Source organism: Saccostrea cucullata, unplaced genomic scaffold (assembly GCF_032062105.1).
Source record: "Saccostrea cucullata isolate Sc308-1 unplaced genomic scaffold, CSIRO_AGI_Scuc_v1 ctg466, whole genome shotgun sequence".
Classification (NCBI taxonomy): Eukaryota; Metazoa; Mollusca; class Bivalvia; order Ostreida; family Ostreidae; genus Saccostrea; species Saccostrea cuccullata.
The window spans coordinates 727-22,399 of record NW_026921194.1 but is presented as its reverse complement, the minus strand read 5'-3'; the positions used below and the strand labels follow the sequence as shown (position 1 = coordinate 22,399).

The following is a 21,673-nucleotide window of genomic DNA, read 5'->3' as shown; positions in this document are numbered from 1 at the left end:
GCGACCCCAGTCATATACACAAAAGAAACCACAGAATGGATAAGTTTGATTAATATATTGAATCTTAAAGATTATTTCATAGTATCTTTGACTGATTATGTCGCTAGTGCATTTCATTCAATAATTTATTTGCTGAATTAAATGAAAGTTGCATATAATTATTTTTTTTATAGCAAATGTTTTTCTCGATATCGAGGTCATGATCTGTTTCATTTCAAATACCATCGAAAATATGCTCCTTTGATTAATTTCTACTAGTGATAGATTTTTTGTATCTTAAGTTAAATGTACATGTATGTAAGTCAATATACGTTTTTTTGTCGGCGTCCTTAAAATGTACAACTGTATACGTCCCAAATATACAAATATCGAGCGTTTTATCAGAATACATCAATACAAAATCCCACATTCACACGCGCGTCCAAAGTATGTAGATTGAGACACACATGCGTAACTTATTCCATTGGACAACTAATTAACCTTGAACAAATAATTATTTTCTATTTAACTTGTAATTTTTTGCGAGCAGGTTTCCGTTTATTTTTTCTTATCAGCTCTCGTAATGCTTCATTAAGGTTTTACGGAGACATATAATGTACATGCATGCAAGTACAGAACATGCACGTTTTATAATTAAAGTATAATGCATATGTAAGAGTGCCCAAATATACGCATGTAGAGCCTAATCTGCGTTTGAAATACAGACATTAGAGTGAACTAATTATAGGTCCGCAGAGTTGATTATGAGTTGTTTTTATAACGGGTAGCCCATCCTGTCCAGTCATCGTCACGGTTTGTAACCTCGTAATTACACAGGTAAATACTAAGGTATCAATCTATATATTTTCACCTGTATTTTCCCCCTAAAAAAATAAATTACCGAGAGATGTATCATTTTCTCCTATCATATATTAATTGACAGTATTTATGAACAGCTGTTAAAACACAGGCCTGTGTAAACGGTAAATCAAAAGAAAGGAAATCTGGGGTATGAAAAACAGAAAATATATATAATGCCTCATTCTCTGAAGATTACGTTGTCTTCAGATAACTAAAATACATGTACCAGTAAATTAATGTCTGTCGAATTTTATTTTAATGATAACATTTACTGGTGTGTACCTGTACACGCAGTGTGTCACTTTTTCTAAGCCTTCGCCCAAACGAACAATTTAGCAAATCTTGAATGAATTAATTTACACTATCCCTTCTACATATCCACACACATTCGCCTATACCTAAAATCTAATAAAAATCAGATTTGTGACCATTTCTTTATTTTATCAAGATCGGTTGTAATTAAGAGATCATGTAGGAGTATTAATATTAGTGTCCACTATTGCAAACAGTGATGTATCGTCCACGAATCGAATTTCATTATGTATGCCCTGTTACGACGCACTTTGAAAAATTACACACTTTGAAAAATATTTTCAAAGTGCGTTAAATTTGGGACCAAATCGACGCACTTTAAAAAAATAAAATTTCTTTTCAAAGTGCGTTAATATCGACCATATAAATGCACTTTGAAAAATGTGTATGGCTTGGTCAATATTCTTGCAAATCTTAGATATGATAGAAATAATTGAACCTGTTTGATAACTCTTCGGTATGGTCACTTTACGATATGAAAGTGAGCGATTTTGATTTTTCCATATATGTACTTTGAAAATTCTTTCTCCCTTAATTATTTTACTGAACTAATTTTTTTTTCTTACAGTTTTCATGCATTTTATGTAAACTAAAATTTATTGAAAAATTTTAACGTCATACCAGTTATATTGTTGTGAAGCATAAGCATCTGTAGGGGGGGGGGTTCACACAAATGTTTTGCAAATACATTATATAGGCATTAAAAATTGGGACTTACCTTGGGGGTGTATCCTATTTCAATTTAAATTATTAAAATCTATAAGTCTAGAATTTGTTTTATGCATTTTGTGCGATGCCACAATGCCCTCAGTTATGTCAGTACAGTTTACATCCACCTCTGTTGCCTTGTGTCAAAAGTTCAAAACGTTTTGCACCCTAGTCCTCGTTCACACGTGCGTGGCCGCAGAGAGCCGCGGGCATGTCGGTGTTAAAAATACATCGTGTACTCCTATAGTTATAAATGGAAATAATTGTAAGTGTACCAGTAAGTGACGTTTCCAACTCAAGGGAAAAACCCGAAAAGAATATTTCAATTGCAGAATTTTACGGGAATATGCTTGTACATGCAAGTTTAATTATATACATGTATTCATTTTTACATGTACAAAAGTGGCCAAAATATATGCACACTTTTGAGAGATATATCCAAACCTTGGTCTAGAACAGATGATCTAACCCCTGTGCCACACGGGCGGTGCTCAGATTTGAAGAATTAATTCATGACATTTTTATCAAACTTTAGTATGCTGATACACTTTAACCTTGCACTTTCCTGTGACCTTTACCTCACTTGTCTTTAATTTGCTTTTTTCTTAGTATTAAAGAAACCATTTGAGATATTTTTATGTAAGCTTATGCATTATTTGAAGGGGATTTTATAATCTATATCACTTTTTTAAGATTTCAATTTTTAAGAAACTATTCAAGATATTCTCAACAAACGTCATACATTAATACAGATTTTAATGTTGCATTATGTACTAATATACACTTGGCGATGCAGTCATGTCCTATAGACATATTTCTAGTTAAATCCTTAGCTAAATCATAGTGTTGAACCTAATAAATTCTTCCGATTTGATACTGTATAGAAAAAATAAGGCTGAACATATCCATTCATTCAGACAAGTCAAGGTTACTGACAGAGAAACTGTAAATTCGCAACAGTATTTGTACCTGTGAAACATTGTTGATACATGTATAATGCAGGGTGGGACATGATCTTGACTCAAGTTCAAGGTCACTAAATATAAGATGTTTTGGCTGGATTCATGGACTAAAAGAATATATAAAAAACATGTGTGTACTTTTCCAGTCGGTAATACACATACCGTATGATCCCTATTAACCACCCATGCCCCCATAAGCGCCCCATAGGTCTTTTTTCAATTATTAGAAAACAAGGGCCCCCTCTACAATGAATAAAATCATCTAGAATCGTATCAAAAGTCTGACAAAATTTGAACAAAGTGAAAATGTAACTTGTCTATTATCCAATTTCTCAGTGGAAAATGAATCATATCGCAAAAATTGGGTGGATTATCCTCACTTAAAGTAAAGTTCGACATTATTTTAGCTGTTCTTTAAAATTTTTGAAGTATAAGAATGACATTAAATATTAATATGAAGAGAATACCAAAATAACCGCCTCCTTTTCGAAATTTTCTAAGCGCCCGGGGCGGTTAATAGGGATTATACGGTATTAGATTTTTATAACAGAGTTTGTCATTGCATGACGCAAGGTCATTTAGAAAGTTCAAGTTCACATACATTCCTTTACAGCATTTTTCATGGCGAAACATTGCTTGACGCAAGGTCATTTAGAAAGTTCAAGGTCACATACATTCCTTTACAGTGTTTTTCATGATGAAACATTGTAAGTTTCTTCCTTTACAAGCCTTTAGGTTGCTTACTTGAATAACTTTATAATGTGGCTTGACCTAGACTCAAGGTTACGTCTTCCTATCCGTAGCTCCAACGGAAGACCTATTCGTTGCTTTGCAACGAGCTCGGCTCTAGTTCGATTTCATTTTTATTATATTTTAGCATAAAGAGGTTAAATGTTGTATAATTATACATAAACAGCAATTTAAGTTGCATTTTAAATGGGTTAACAGTAGTGAATTATACAGTTCAAAGCTTGATTTCTCTCAAATGATATGTCCTCGTTCAAACTGTTCATTACACGTGCACTTAATCAAGAGTTCCTTTCATTAGTTTAAAAGGAACAAGTACATGTGTTAACATGAAGTTTACTGTGAATCAACTTGTCAATGTGTGGATCTATAGAGGAGGGGGTTATCAGAATTGATGAATTTCTATTTGACCTTGGACACCCCTTAAAATAGTAAGTTAAAAAAAACATGACTTATACATGTATCTGAAGAAATGGACTTGACAACTATTTCCCTCAAACATTCAGACAAACACCCATGAAGTAATTTTATCAGATTCTAGCAAGTTACTGTTAACTTTGTACAGGTTTGAACAAATTATTTCTTAACCCGCCTTTTTTCGTTTCGATTATAGCAATGATTTTTTGTGTAACCCAACCCACAACCCCTAGCCCACAATAGCGTGCCATGACTTTGTTTCTTTGTTTTCTTATATTTATAACATGTAAAGGGTGTTAAGAAAGTTCGTTCCACATTTTTCTTTTATTTTCGAAGAGAAATCCGATGAGAAGATATTTACAATTTGTGATATTTCATGTTTACAGAGTCCATTCTTGCTACTGATAAGGTTTTAACTGTCTTTTGTTGAATCAATGAGGGGAGGGCAGGTATATTAAAACTCTGTTCTGAAGAAATAGGGATGACGCATATTTTTGACATATATTAAGCAGACAGGTCAAAACTTCCTTTCAAATATTATGCAAAAATTATGAAATCTTTGGAGACGCAGCACAGTTAAGGTTACAGTAAGGAGGCGGGGCCTAATTTGTACGGCAAATGTTTACTATGACGTCACAAATAATATAAGGTCTTCAAAATACCACAAAATGAAATTATTTGCTATTTCAAACAGCTGAATATCTCTGTTCTACATACAAACATACTATTACATGCAGATCTGTCGTTTGTTAAATCCCACACAACAGTATATAAACGATGCATCGATCGCAATGCACTTGTGAATGTGACGTCATCTCGCAAAAATGACGCAGTTTGTACACAGTGAGAGGCTGATCAAGTGACATTTTGTACAATGAAAAATGTCCTTTGTTCTCAAATAAAATATTATTTGCTGTAAAATAAAAAGCCGTTAACTTGGATGCGATGTCTATTTTAGTATTTTATTTATAAACTGTACGTGCATTTTCCAGATAAGCGATACTGTCGTGTGTTTGTATGCAGATTCATTGAAAAAGTAATGGAAGGGCCCTAATAAATCGATTTATTGCAAGGGCATACCCTCAAAGTATCTTGTCAAAATTTTACACATAATCTAAAGAAGCATTAAGATATTTGAAAAGTGCTGCGAACCTCTTGAAATCTTGCAAATAAACTAATTATAGCTATATTTAATGTAGTTGACCAGCAAAATATTCAACCTGCCGCCCAACATATTAAATTTTACCAATTAAAAAAGGAAATCTATACAGGTTCGCAGCACTTTTCACAAGCTACATATAGTGTTGAAAAGAATTATAAAATAAACTATTATTTTTAACTTGGTTATGCCCTTGCAATATTGACATTTATAGATGACCTCTAAACTGCAAGCATTATTGTCAAAGTCATGTGACGTCGACATCAAATGACAAGTCTAAATAAAAAATCTAAATTTCCCCAACATGTAGATTTAAACCACATTACATTTTTTTATATTAGTGAATTCCTAAAAAGAATCGCCCATCCTATAATAAAATATGTATTTTTTATCTTAAAAAATCGCAGATATTTCCATTTGTTACCTTAACTGTGCTGCGGAATTACAAAATGACAAACCTATTCTATTGAAAAGTGATCTATCGTTCTTATACCTATATTCGTCAGATTTTCTGATGCAAGATAAGCTATGAAGAAACAACAGGAAATTATCCTTTATTTTCGCTCAAAATTACCAGCATTTCTATAATTCAGGTGCTCTACAGATGTTATATATATTTTGATATGGAAGAAAAATCCTATAAGTTCCTGCCAGAAATGACTTGCTATTAATCTAAAGCGCACTCTAGTGATTTTTTCAAACTTGAAAATTCATCTCTTTAGTTAAGCACTACTTTGAAATTTTTGAAAATATTTCATCCTGGAACGAACTTTTTTAACACCCCTTATATTGATAAAATTAAGTTTCCATTCCTAGTGTATATAGGTTATAATCTTTCAAATATTACTCCACAGGGTAAAGGGTCCTCTGAAGACATTTCAACAATATCCTCCGTGAAGCCAGAGAATTTTCCAAGTTATGGCGACTGTATTTAAAAATACAAGTACCATTTTCAACCAGATAATTATCTTCTTAGTGGTAATTGCCATGTTAGTGGAAACAAAATCCCTCCGTCTTAAACGTTGGATAAAAGTATATATGCTCAACTTTTCACACGTTTATAAAGTCACGTATTTAGCTGATATATTTTAAAGGGGCATGCATGGACAAAATTTCAACTGATTTTTATTTTATCAATTTTAAATTTTTACTAAGTCTAGCTATGGCAATTCTAATGGTCAGCAAAAATTTTCAACATATTTTTTTTTTATTTACAAAGGAGATACAGGACTGAGAATTCTTCATGATGTAAACAAGGCTCGAGCTCGTTCCTTTGTTTTTGTTTACATTTAGAAAATATCATGTTTATAACAAAACGAGATTCAGCAAATCATTCAAAATTGTCTAATTGTATTAAAATTAACTTCTTTATTGAAAAAATCTGCTTTGACTATATAGCTTTTTATCTTTATAGAAAACAAAGGAAATGACTTTTTCTAAATTTAGTTAGTCTGAACTTACCAAAAATCCGACATTCATGACGTTAAAATGTGTTTTATTTCGTTTGTCAGTTATTCATCCCTGAATTATACACAGTATATTCTGTGGTGTTAATATGCTATTAAATATAATTAAATGCGCTCAGCAGAATAAAATCTAAGTAGAGACCAATACGAACCCCCAACCACCCCCCGCCCGGGGTGAACAAAAATTTCCGCGGCCCTAGACGGGGAGCCATACAATTTTGTTGCACTGGGTGTCTTTTCAATGATAACATCTATGTTTAGGTATTGGGATAGAAAAAGAAAGATAACCTTGAAATGTAGATGTAAATATTTATTACATTTAGAAAACAAAGAAGTTGCGTCTTGCGACCATTAAGATTCATTCCCTGCTAGTTATATGATTTTGCTTACCTCATCCCAAGTACTTAACGCCACGAAATGACTTGTGGGCGTCAAATCGCGAAAAAAATCGCTAGTGGACATTTGATTAAGAGATTTTGCATTGATTTTAGCACCATAAGAATAAAAGCGTGATTTATTGATTGATTGATTACTGTTTAACATCCCTCTCCAGATTATTTCACTGATATGGAGACGTCACAATTGCCGGTGAAGGGCTGCAAATTTAGGCCTATGCCCGGCACTCAGGGCCATTGAGCAGGGAGGGATCTTTATCGTGCCACACCTGCTGTGACACGGGGCCTCGGTTTTTATGGTCGCGTTCGAATGACCGCCCCATTTAGTCGCGTTTTACGACAAGCAAGGGGGTACTGAGGACCTATTCTAACCCGAATCCCCACGGGGAAATAAAAGCGTGTAATTGCGTGGACCCTGAGGTCCACGCAGTAAATATATAAGCGAGGTTAAACCGGATGCCCTGGGCAAACGTAAGGATACGCATGCACGAGAATGCTGGAGAGTTTCCTCCTAAGACAACTTGCTCGTAGAATAATTCGCTTTAGTCGAATTAGAATATGCAATTTCATTGGCAAATCATGCTTTTACATTTGCATTATTCATCGTATATATTTATTGATGGATCTTATTATACAAATCAAACATATTGATTCTATGGCACAAGCATTTTAAAATGTAGGAAGAACTTGCAGTATAGAGTATACATGTATACTATATTAGATAACTCAATAACTTGATTTTAAAACTTCATTCAACAAATTCTAGCTTTAAAAAAAATCGGCATTAGTTTTGTGCATCAAGGCTCGCAAAATAATTTGATACACAGCAATCCAAATACAGCTTAATAGATGCCTGTAGAAACGGGGTTCCATTGTGGGGGGGGGGTAGAAAATTTAAAAATCTGCGTACTATAGAGCTATGCTAAATTGTACCATCAGATCTATTTTCTAATGATAGATTTCTTCCGTATAAGTCCAGAACAGAAATTATGTCCCAATCAATATGGTTTACATGTATCAAAATAGCCCGACCTTTTTTAAATTAGAAAACTATAGGCTAATCGGATATAAAATTTAATAATTTAGATATGAATGTACTAATCAGTCAAAGTAAGCAGGTCATTGTGGAAATGTAAATGAACCTATGTAAATTTACTAAACCTAAAAAAATTCTCTAGTTGAATTTCGGTTCGAAACACATGCATATGGTCCACGTATTGCAGTCCTTTTTTTAAAGGACAGCAACTTGTTTCATTTTGCGAGTAGTGCTTCTCGCAAATATATGCGATAATTAATTACTCGCGTATATTTAAGAATCTTAAGTAATTTTTCTGCTGTCTGTTCTTGACATTGCAAACTTTCCACGTTTTCTTTCGCTTCTCATTAGTCAATGGACCATTTTCAGCCAAATATGACACAACATTAGCCCTGTATAATGGGGATTCAAGTTTGTTCAAATCCTATCTTCTAAGGGAATATTATCCAGAAATAAAGAAAAAATGGGTGAGGTATTACCGTAATTTAAAAATCGTCAAAACTAGACAGATTCAAGAAATCGAAGGAAAAAAAACTCTCCAAATTCTCATTTCTTCATAAAATATGGAAATATTTAGGAAAAATGCAATACACAAAAAATAATAAGACATGAATGCACTATTTCAGATCTATTATTTTTATTCGCAATTGAGGTTTTAAACGAAAACATACATAGTTCAACATATTTGTGTGGTGATACAGTGCTGCTATCCTATAAGTTGACAATTCTATCCTATCCTATTGTGAATCCTGCATCCACAATCCTATCCTATGATTTCAGTTTAATCCTATCCTATCCTATCCTGCAACTCTCAGTTTTTTTAATATTTAGGAATTAATTTGACAAAACGAAAAAAGGGAATAACCAGGAAAAAAAATCAGACATAGTTATAGTATTCATTTAAATGTTATAAATTTTAATGGAAAAAAAAAATAATCGAGATCGGCATTCCATAATTCCCGACTCGCCGCACAAATTGAAATTACGATTATCATTGCCATGTTAAAAATAAATGTTAACAAACAGGTCGTAATTACACTTGGACAAGTACTGATTTTGCGAACATATGTAAAGAAATTGGGCAACCAGAAGATTAAAGAAAAAAATATACTTAGTGTTTTAATTTTCCTACAAACAATGATCGGGAGACCCGGGATCGCGAGTACTTGCTTCCGACGCATTATAATTTATTATTTTGAAAAATCATAGGCCTATACGGTAAAAATGTTTAAGTATATATATCATGTAAAATTTTATTTTTTCCTAAACTGAGCACCATGAAAATAACATGCATGTACATGTATCTATAATCTAACTGTGCCTGCATAACAGGTTTTTCTGTATGCAATTCTCAAAAAGATCTGACTAGACCATAAATCAAACAGACAAAGTCAAAATGTAGATCTAGAATATTTTGACTTTCACATATTAAACAATTTCAATGTGAAAATGTCTTATAATATCAAATATTAAATGTATGATTTTTTTATTTAAATTCATAATTTATTCTTTTTTAAAATTTCAGTTCATCATCTGTCGTGTGATATTTTTCAAACATGCAAAATATATAGCTGCTAAATAAAATTCAAGATGATCGAAATGTTTTTTTTTTTTTATTAAACTTCAGTTTCTTCTCAGTTATTGGTCAGCTCAGTGCCGTACAAATGTATTTCAATTTCCTATTTTGTTTCTTGTATGAAAATTTAATAATTTATGTTTAATAGAATATATTTTCTAAATTTGATATTGGTTGACAGATTGACAGTATATAAACATGATAAATATTGCATGTAGTTGAGTGTAACATTGAAAATTTTCACCCCGAGAAAACCATTGTCAACCGAGGCGCAACTGAGGTTGACAATGGTTTTCGAGGGGTGAAAATCTTAATGTTACACTCAACTACATGCAATATTTATTATATTATACTGAATGTTTTATACAAATACATATTAGAGTGAACCGTGCATGCATAAATTCCGCGCAGTCACTATTTTTTTGTAATACCACCCGTCGTCAAGCAATGTTGACTGTTGCTACGCAGGAGGGCATGGCTTCATTATTCAGCGGGTAGTAGTGTTTTTTATCAAATGTTTCTCGACGAATCAGATTCAAGTAATTTACATGAAAGTATAATATTAATAAATATTGTAGTGAGGTCACACATGTTCCTAAGATCTTATAAACATGTAAGAAAAATTCAGAATTCACAGTATTTACAGTATTTATAACTCATTCTTGAGTAAAGCAAGTTTGTATCTGACCTTGGCATTGGACTTTGAATCTTAATCAGTGTCTGATTGAAAAATATTAAAATGCTCCACACATGTTCCTTTAATCTTATAAACATGCACAAGAATTCACAGTATGTATAACACATTCTTGAGAAAACCTTTCATTTGTCCTTGACATTTGATCTTAAAATTATCAGTGTTTAAATGAGAAAAAAAAACTTTATCAAGGACACAATATTTTTATTCAAGGTGATTCCTCAACAATGTTTAACAATTGAATATTCCATTACCATGAGACAAAGTCATTAAAAGTATCCATGTACAGAATTTATGAATTTTAATTCAAAGATCACAGATACATGTACATGAACTTTGTTTAAATTTAAGTTTATCAATGTTTTTATTACCGTAGTATAATGTTTTACATGCATTTAATTTGACTTTCTTATTCGACGCTCAAATTGAAATTCAAATGTCAGAGTTTTTGTCAGAGAGATGGTCATAAACTGAACATTTCCACAAATGTCAACAACGCACAGAAAACATACACTGATCTCCTTAATAAAAGCACTATGATTTCAGTCTTAGGAATCTTTGACACTGGTTTGAACATCTTTCATCATTTACTCTAACAGCATATGGCATGAACTGCATTGTGCACAGCTGCAAATCTGCAGGGTTTCCTAAAAAAAATCACATAATTATAGGCCTGTAGATTGTAAATTTTGTCATACACATTTCATACACATTTAAAATGTTTTTGATTGTGATTATCTTTCATATTTCATGTACAATTGGCTTTAATTTCACCTTTTTCTCTAAAAAAAATTATGCATTTAGAAATCATGAAAAATAAAATCTTATACTGCAACCTCAGTCATATAAAATTAAGAAAAAAAATCTTATTTAAGATAATTTACTTGTACATTATAATTCATTTTATCTTGTCAACTTGCTAACAAGTATGAATACATTTGTTTTAGTGACTTTTCTCTATTTTCTCTTTGTATTTATCTATTTCATGTTTTTTCTTGGTTTTCTTTGGTCTTGAAATTTGAATATGTAAAAGAAGAAGAAAATATCTATGCAACAGCAACATGATGACCAGAAAAATTCAACATTTCTTTCAGTTTAACTCTCAAGATTTTTTAAAGAAGAAAATCACTTGTTCTGAGAAACTGCAGACATGTCACCTCAACACAGATAATGATGTTTATATAGTTGAATGACCATAAAAAAATACATGATAAAAATAAAATCATACATACTTTTTAGATTAAAATCCTTTATACTGTGATGACGCATGAGTGCAGGCCAATCCATCACTGTAATGATGAATATTGAAAGATTAACTTATGTTTCATAACTCACAATACATCATACATACATGTACAATATGTAAGTGCACTGCTGAGTGAGCTTATTAAACATTTCAGCAGTAGCATTAGAAATGGTCATGATGATTTTACATTAATTTATCTTTTAAGTTACACTGAAATGAAAGAATTACGGAAATAATAAGATTAATAAACTGATTAAGACATAATACATATGATTGTTTTAGTCTTAGAGCTCATTGATAGCTAATTGAATCATATGGCAGAGTAACGGGGGTATTTGTAAATATTTTATCCCCCCTTCTGTCTACACTACTTATTTTTCCGCACCTAATTTTTGTTTATATTAAATAGAATAAAATGTTTATATTTTAAGACAAAAGAACATTGTTTTGAGGGATAAATAAGTATAAAAATGCAAACATGTACAGTGTACAGTGTGTAGTATACTTACATGAACTCGCACATCATCTATTCAAGTCCGCTGTTGACGGTTCCTGTGGAATTATCCAAACAAACAGAGCATATTTAACAGAAAACATGTTAGAACACTTTTACACAAGTAAGAATCGGTTAAATCATCCAAACAAGCTGAAGAAATACGGTCTTTCGATGTCTGGACTCTTCGTTGTTTACATTCTCAAATGTCAACTTGTGGGATAGCAGCACTGTAAATCTTTTCCAGAATTCTAACTTTCATTGATAAAATAGAATGATCAGGTGAATTAAAATGTTTATATAAAAGCTGCTGACCACCATGATTTATTTGAAATCGATGACCTGATATTCTTTTGTTAAGCGATCCCTTGGTTTCACCGACATAAATAGGTCCACACAGATTACATTCTATTCCATAGACAACATTAGAAGATTTGCAGTTCAGATTTTCCCAAGTTTTGGTATAGAAGCTCTGTCCAGTAAGATTACTCTCTCCTGTCAGTTATGTCAGTTATATTTTAAAACAAGAGGCTCATGGGCCCAACTCTCACCTTAAAGATATGGCTAGGAAAAAAGCAGAAATAAGTTGAGTATGTAAATTTTAGATCCATAAATGGTCCAAACATACCCTTAAAGGGGACAGGTATGACTTGAGCAAATTATGACTATATGTGCTTTTTTATTATTTATGGTTGGACAACTATAGATACCCCACCTTAACCCACATCCCTCTCACTTCCACAGGGGTTCATGAATTGTACAAATAGAAATCAACACTTCCTAAGGTGCTTCCAGATACACGTAAATATGTCCAATCATGGCACTCCTGTTTTTGAGATAAAAGTATCAAAAATCTTATTCATATATTCCTATGCACCACTTTGCTCGTCCCATGTGGCCACGTCAAACTCTGAGGGTCGTAAGGTGAACAAATTTTAATCTACATTATCTGAGGTTGCTTCCCTATAAGTATGACCACTCATGGCTTCTGTTCTTGAGAAGTTTTTTTTTATTATTTTTTTTAATCTTCTCAATTTCAATATAAAACTTTGATTGTCCTTGATTGTTCCGCCCTACCGCCAGGGGTCATAATTTGAACAAACTTGAATTAACACTACCTCTGAATATTTCCAAATTAGTTTCGCACTTCATGACATAGAGGTTCTTGAGAAAAACATTTTTGAAACATGCCTCCAAATTCTTATCAATTCTAATTTATTTCCCCTTGAGCTAGGCGTAGCCCTTCATTTGAACGACCTTGAATCCCCTTTAACCAAGAATGCATCTGGCAAGTTTTTTTTTTTTTTTTTTAAATGGCTCAACTGTTCTTGATAATTATCAAAATTGTATTTTAAAAATTACAGACAGACGGACTGCAAATAAAAAAAACTCACTTGAGCTTTTGCTCAGATGAGATAAAAGGCTGCAACATGATACTTGGAGGAACTTTATGTTCACAAAGTTTGTTTACATTCAATCAAGAACATTACATAACAAATAGGAATGAAATTAATTGATGAATAAAATATAGAGATACAGCACAGTAGTCAAGCACAAAATCTATTGAACAAAAGATCAGGAACAGAGTAAGCACGGACTTCCAAAAACATCAGAGGTGAGATCAGGTGCCATTGATGACTGATGAAATTAAATATTTTATAATTAATATCATATCTATATAAAAGTTAATTATTCTTACATGAAAAAATGTTTTTTTTTTTTTCTTTATTGAAACGAGGGAAAAATCAATCCCTTATTTCATTTTCATTAATATGAGCGATTTCAGCAGGTGATGAATAATGTGGATCGGTCTCCTCTATATTTGTATTATTATTCACAATGTACTTGTTAGCTATGGTGACTGCTATATATGCGATGAAAATTGCAACCAGGGTTATACCAAAAATCAGCATGTATACATGAATGTCTTTTAAATTCTCTCCCTCTACAATAGAAACAATGTCAAAAACATACTATACCGTAAGATTTACATAATATGACAAATGAAATTAGATATTCATGTGCTCCGTTCTATACTGGCTAAACGTTTTAGTCGAAAATAAAACGGTAAAAAATGACTTACCTCCGGCATGGCATCCTGTAGCAAAATCACAAAGACTCCTGTCACATCGACAGACTTCCTTACAACCTTTACCAAAGTTTGGGTACTGACAAGTCTGACTGCAGTTTATACCAATGTATCCAAAAGGGCATTCTGTCATTTAAGATATATACAGAACAATACATGTTAAAATTAAATCGAGAGGCAAACACGAAGAAAAACTACTTAAATGCACTTTGACTTTTTTAAATTTACCATTGTCAATGCAGCCATCTATATTGTCGCATGATTGATTACCACAGTTACATTTATCTTTGCAGTATTTCCCATAAAAAGGATAATGACAAGACTCATTACAAAATTCACCAAAAAATCCCAAAGGACAATCTATAAATAAAACATCCCAGATTATAAACTGAACAAGTTAGTTCGATTAAGGAGAACATGCAGGACATAATTTAATTAAGGATGAAATGTATAACAAGAATCTCAAAATTATTACTTAATATAGTTACCTACTTCTGCAGAAACGTTATGATTTTAACTTAATTATCATTACTCTATTTAAGAAAAATTAGAAAAAAATGGTACATATGTAAAGTGAACTTTAAACAAAGAAGTATTAAATGCATATATGTAGTATAAATAACACCTTTTCTTGTAAAAATGATTATGTGCCGTTGGTATAAAATAACTAAAAAAAATCATTTTTAAGAACACATTTATAACCCTGACTTGAAATAGTTTGTTTCGTACTAACCAACACATTCTCCTTTAGATTGATCCCATATGGTATCAGGACAGCATCCTTTGAATGATCTTAACACAAGTCGAAAGCAAGGTTATTACACATATATGTATATATATATAAGTACATAAGTACATAAGTACCGAAAGCTAAATACATAATAAATAAAGATGGGTTAAATTCTTTGTAAATAAACATATTCAAAATGAATAGAAAGACAAATAGACTTTCTCCATGCATTTAAAAAAATGCCTTTTCAAACGTGTTTTTCATATAGAGAGGTCATTTGTTTTGTTCATTTTTTTTTTTACTGATTTTCTGTTTTCCTGCAGATTGTTTTTTTTTAATGTAATTCACTTTACTTTGCTTTCAGGTGTTTCTTACAAGCGTATTTTTAATATTTTACCCTTAAAAATAACGTTTTCTCAAATCACGTTGCTTATTTATTCATTTTATTTTATTTTATTTTATTTTGAAATCGTCCTAATTCAAAACCTTTTTTGACTCAAGTGACAATAGATGTCGACACGATAAAAGCCCTCTTTGCTGAATGACCCTAGATGCCGGGTAAAGATCTAAATTTTAAGCTTTTCATCGGTATGTAGTCAATATTAGTGAAAATTTTCAACAATAAATCGTTAATATCGTCTCAAAAACTTCAAATAAAAAAAGAATTCTAAAATGTCAGTATTAACGCTCTGAACAAAAAAAGGTATAAACAAGATGTGTTTATGAAACATTATGCACCCGACTTGTTAGATACTATACAATTATTGCTGTTTTTTGAGGTCAATACAATGATTTAGCCATCTGAGGAGTACAATATTCACCGAGCCTGGAGGGCGAGGTGAATATTGTACTTCGAAGATGGCTAAATCATTGTATTGACCAAAAAACAGCAATAATTGTTTTATTATATGATTCACTGAAAAAATGATAGAGCCCATTACTTGTTTGCATTAAATTAAGTCCTAGCCAAATACAAAAGAGAAGCAGAATTAAAATATAAATAAGCATTTCCAGTCGTATCAATTTGAAGTTTTTTTTATCAATTTTAGTTGCCATGAAAAAAAATATAATGTCAGTCTCTTTTATAGGATAAATTTTCAAAGGAAGGAGTATTATCAGGGAAAACTGACTGCCAAAAAGTAAAAATTGTTGTTCAGTAGAAGTGTGTTGGAGGAGTGCCCCTGCATCCCCTCTTACCACCTCACCTGAAAAATATTATCTCTTATGTTTTGTTCACATGAAAAAAAGTCATAGTCGTTTGAATAGCCTTCAAAAACAATTTGTATCAATTTGGAATTTCCCAATCTATTTTTAGATCAATGTAGACGAAATAAATCATTGTATTGACCTGGAACGTCACGTGCAGGTCAATACAACGTAGTATTTTTCTAACATAGTTGGCCAATTAGAGAGAGGGAAATTATTCAATCATATAATAAACGTTTTTAACAATATACATAAAAAACTGTGCAGTAAAATTTCTTTCGAAACATCCTGTTATATATCTTGTTTCTTGGGAACAAACACAGAAGTAAATTTGAAGGATAATTTGACATACATGTTATGTACAACATGTACCTTAGTCTAAAGTATTATAACGAGAAAAAAAAGACTTTATTTAATTTATCATTGACAAATATTTGCTCCAATATCAAAAATTTCAAGGGGAAATAATAAATTATGTTCTAAGTCAACAGATAATACAATGTATATTTTGAATATTTATCATTTTTATCAGCTGTTACGCCAAAGGTTAAAGATGAATTCAACAGTGACGTACATTAACATCACAATGTTTTTGAAAAAAAAATTACGGCAATAACTGGAAATATTGAGTGGAGGTCAGCTGAAACTCGCTATTTCGATTAAATGTTGAGAATGATAATATCAAAGAAATATTTGAAAATTGATTCTAAGGAAAATATTCAAAACGGGAGTCAAACACAAACAAAAGGGCATTTACTCCACTTCTCGGAGACAAAACCCGATCTTTTCCCTTTCAAGAACACATCGGTAATTAATGCGTTTTGTAAATTAAGAATAACTTAAAATATACGCATAATTATGGACATTTCAAGAGATTATAAAATGTTCACTTGCCGTATAAAGTTGAGTTTGAATTAATTGTTTGTTTTTTTTTATTTTGCAGAGGATACACCACAGTCATGAACATACTAAGTACGCGTAAACAATATTATTACAAATCACTAAACTGGCGTTTTGGGAGTCGTTATCTTGAAAAAATATGATTTGCAGAACGTCGAATATTATAGGGATTTATTAAACGTGCAACAAGGTACCAAAATGTAATTATACTTACACAATACATTTGCCTTCCTTGCAGCATTGAAAGTTAATTTGTGTCACTAGCACTAATGCAAAAAAGAAATGCTTCATGGAAAACTTTGACCTCGAAATAATTTTGCAGTCTGCAAATATTCTTCCTTATTGAGTTCTTATAAATATGATACTAGTCTCAAATCATTTCCGTAGCACTTTAATATATATCTGCCTCGATTATATATGAAACGTTTAAAATACATAGAATTTATGGAGATTTGTAGGCATGCCAACAATGAGTCACCTACTCCATCACTGTTTGTAGCTGGTTGCTTAGATGTAAGTAATGAATATATCTACACGAAGCGTAATACTTTAAAACTGTCAAGAGTTCCATGCACCAAACGATTTGATCCAAATTTTAAATAAACTGTGAAATCCATTTGTCAATCTGTTTATTTATTTACATAAAAAATCAAATAAATAAATTTAAAGCAATTATAGCTGGAGTGTATAATTACCGCAATGTATTTTAAATATTCTTTACCGCTACATGAAACTACACTGTATATACACTGTAAGTGTGCTTTCCAATTTATTTCAACTTTTACTATAAATCATTCCCAGATGCAATGAATAGAGGCAATTTATTAACTTTAATCACATTTAATGTAAAACAATGATTACATTTTGCAGCAAATATTTGTAACACTTATAGATGTTAATACCCCGGCGAAATCCAGGGAATCACTACCTGCCTACTGACCTGGCGCGATAGCACACCCATAGGTGACTCTGGTGGGAACAGACCTATTGGTACCAACAAGAGTGAATGCCACATGAATTGAATGAATTCAAGTTCTGACTCAAGCCCTAACTCTATACCTACCCCCCCCCCCGGATTACAACAACAACATAGGGATAACACCCCAGGGGTAGAGGGTAGACCCCTAAAACCTGCCCTTGGTACTACAAGGATCAAGCTGCTCCATCAGGTACCACTGAGAAAACCCCCACATCTTCCGCAGTAATGAGAATAGATTACCCAGAGTTTTGAGCTATGCAGACAAGGTAGAAATCCTCATACGTGGTATTCCCCAACTACGCCAAATGAACTTGTCTATACAAGTTCACCCACCACTAACGCGTAAGGTGTATATGTGAAAGTTTTAATTCAGAATTTCATTGAATTTGGACTAATAACTTGCAGGACAAGCAGACACTTTCTATAGTATGAAACCATGAAGATCAAGGCGAGATACCCGGGTCATTAAAACTAACATGTACCATCCAAGTGCATTTAATTTATTGTGCAACAAAGAGTCAATTAAATTGTATTGATTTTATTTTCCCTGTCTCCAAACCTTTTTTCTCTTTTTCAATTTTTTTTTAAAATTGAAGGCTTTCCCTCATGAACAAATGGTCACACTTTGGGTATCTCAGTATCCTATGAATGCATCCTATGAATGCCATATCCAAGACTACACACAATCTATGGATACCTGCTACTGGCCAGAAGTTAAACAATCTGTTCAGGAATGATCTATAATGCTGCTGAAAAGAGTGTGATCTGACACGGTATTTTTTCATGTTACAAAAATTAAAAGCAGAGTTTGTCAACGGGAAGTACATGGTCAAAATTCATTTGCTCTTCCTGAATTTGGCTTGCCCTACCATACGCTAATACTGTATTTATATAAAAGTGGAAGACAAATACTGAGTAGATCATGCAAGACCCTATGGCTAGCTTCAAATCTGTCTTACGTATTGTTTTTAACACCACGGGCAAATGGTTGATAAAATTCCTTGCCCAGCCCTTACATTTACTAGCAATGGGTGTCAGGCAAAGGGATATGTCATCAGCCAAATAATGTATTATGAATTAGGAGATTACCATTGAAAAGTACCTAAAATTGGCCATGGCTAGGTGTACCAAGTTCACACTCTACTTCTTAATGACTTGTCCATCCATCTATCCTAATGATGCCAACGTGACATTGTTCGAAAAGTGGGGACCAATTATTTAAACATGTTTCTGCTATTGATCTATGATGCACGAGGACCCCCAAAGCCCAAAATTAAGCCACTGTCAGAATAGAATCTGCAAATTAATTTGATGAAACTACAAATGAGCACTAAAATAGCTTAAACAGAATAGTGAGATATTTGATATAAAATACAAGTTTCTAACCAAGTTTCTGCCTGACTTGAACAGAATTGAGAATTTGCGCACAGATTGCTTGTCAGTATGAAAGGTGCCTACATGTAAATACATCGCATAAATGTTGACTCAAAAATCAAGTGTGTCGTTCTAATCTATTCGAACATGATATCACTCATTGTGAAAAGAAAAAAAAATGTCCCGAAAACCCAAGATATACCACCTGTATATATCTACATACATATTTGTAAATAACTAAATTAATGTATTGTTGAAAGCGAATGACCTCTTCTTTGGAAGGAGAGTAAAAGAGGGTTGGGTGGTTGTGGCCATTTTATGACTATTTTGATCTCCTCTGGAAGAAAAGCTCCATCTAAAGATGTACTAAAAAGATTAAATTTTAAATCTTAAATTTATGAAATTTTCCTTGCCAAATTATAGTTGACAACTAAAGATATATCTAAAAAAAAAAAGGTTATATCTGGTGGTTAATTTGTTACCACCTAGCCACCTTAAACTATTAAATGGTTAACGTTAAGGCAGTCAGATCCTCTGGCTATAAAAATCGGCAATTAAACATTCTCAATAATGCTATCTGCATGTAATTCAAAAAATAATGTGTTTTTACATTGTACCTATGATATTTCTTCCCATGCCAAGAAATCTCGTCAGGTTTACGCACTGATGAAGTCAATAAAAGTGTAACTGATGCAAATCACCCATATTCCCCAAACGCTACCAAGACAATTTACGACAGCATATTTATATTTTATTAAGGGGGGGGGGGGGTCATAGGTTTTCAGCTTTCTTAGTTAAAGAAAATTAAGCTTGATATATTCCACGATTTATTTCTATCAGTGATATTTTTTTACATTGAAATGAAAATATTAACATAGGCAATCAGGTTGCGTCACACCGGTTATTGTTTTCACTATAAAATTCCATATAGATTACTAAGAAACTTATTGTTCACAGAACAATAAGAGGTCTTTCCACCTTCTTTGAATTTTAAATTTTTATACCTGACTCCTTAAAATTAATTTCCATGAGAAAGAAACCAGAATTATCTTAAAGCATAGAAAAAATGAAAATTGAAAAAAATGGAATATCCTTGACCTTTGACCTTGAAAAAATATTCAAGGTCAAAGATGAAGGGTCATAATGCAATTGATCCCATACTTCTATGACTTACAGTTTTCAAGTTATAAGGTCTAATAGTAAGTACAAAGAAGTTAAAGGGCAATTACTCACATAAGGGCCATCAGATCCTTTTGCACTTATACAGTGAAGTTAGGCCTAAAGTCCCTTAAGACATTAGTGAAGGTTTGGTGTCTCTACGGTCTACAGTTTCGGAGGAGTAGCGATAACAAGGTTTTTCACACAAGGGGATATAGCTTTTAACAGGGTTAATCTTAGGGGACAAGAATGAAATATTTGAAATAGTTTTAAGAGTGCATTTTAATGATGCACAGACAAAAAATATAAGTTGAAAGTGATTAAAATAGCTTAATTTCTCAATTTTTGAATGACCTTTGACCTTTACATAAATTTTAAGGTCAAAGGTCAATGAATCTTATGCAGTTGGTTTCATGTCTTTAGGACTTTTCATTTTGAAAATATTTAATTATTTGTAAAATTCAAAAAGTTTCAGGGGCTATAACTCATTGAAGTGGTCACCGTAGACTTTTGCAATGAATAGATTCAAGAGTCTCCTCAAGTAGTAGAAGACATTGGTAAAGGTTTCATGTCTCTGTAGTTTATGGTTTTCGAGTAGTAGCTATAACATTTTTTTTGCACAAAAGGCGATAACTTTTAATAGGGTCAACCTTAAGGGACAAGTATGAAATCTTTGAAATAGTTTTAAGTGTAGTACTACATATTAAAGATGCAAAGACAGATTCTATATGTTAAAAGACAAAAAAAGATATAAAAATGCTTAATTTCTCATTTTTGGAATGACCTTGACCTTTGACCTTTGCTTAGATTTTAGGATCAAAGGCCAATGAATCTTTTGCAGTTGGTCCCAAGTCTCTACAACTTCTAGTTTTTAAAATTTATTATTATTTGTAAAATTCAAAAAATTTCAGGGGCAATTACTCATTGAAGGGGTCATCGAAGACTTTCGCAATGAATAATTTCCAGAGTCCCCTTAAGTAGTCGAAGACATTGGTAAAAGTTTCATACCTCTACAATTTACGGTTTCAGAGGAGTAGTGATACAAGGATTTCTTGCGAAAGGGACAATAACTTCGAAAGGGGTCCTAGTTCATATGCGTTGGGTCAATTTTTTTCATAACTTTTAATGACCTTTACGATGAACAAAAAGTCTTTTCGATAAGTGTCGAAACAAAAAATCAGCGGAA

General features: G+C 32.3%; 1 protein-coding gene and 1 long non-coding RNA gene across 2 annotated transcripts; both read right to left on the bottom strand.

Moving 5' to 3' along the window:
• Positions 1 to 9,966: 9,966 nt before the first annotated feature.
• LOC134259426 (uncharacterized) lies at positions 9,967 to 12,253 on the bottom strand. The gene is made up of 4 exons (XR_009990351.1): positions 12,068 to 12,253; positions 11,545 to 11,601; positions 10,435 to 10,959; positions 9,967 to 10,220 (listed from the first exon to the last, which is right to left on the bottom strand). It is a non-coding gene; the product is annotated as an uncharacterized LOC134259426 (long non-coding RNA).
• A 1,536-nt stretch (positions 12,254 to 13,789) lies between these two features.
• LOC134259425 (cell death abnormality protein 1-like) lies at positions 13,790 to 17,267 on the bottom strand. The gene is made up of 5 exons (XM_062742009.1): positions 17,191 to 17,267; positions 14,874 to 14,932; positions 14,369 to 14,500; positions 14,135 to 14,266; positions 13,790 to 13,996 (listed from the first exon to the last, which is right to left on the bottom strand). The coding sequence occupies exons 1-5, from the start codon at positions 17,265 to 17,267 to the stop codon at positions 13,797 to 13,799; spliced, it is 600 nt and encodes a 199-aa protein (XP_062597993.1). The 3' UTR covers positions 13,790 to 13,796.
• Positions 17,268 to 21,673: the final 4,406 nt, after the last annotated feature.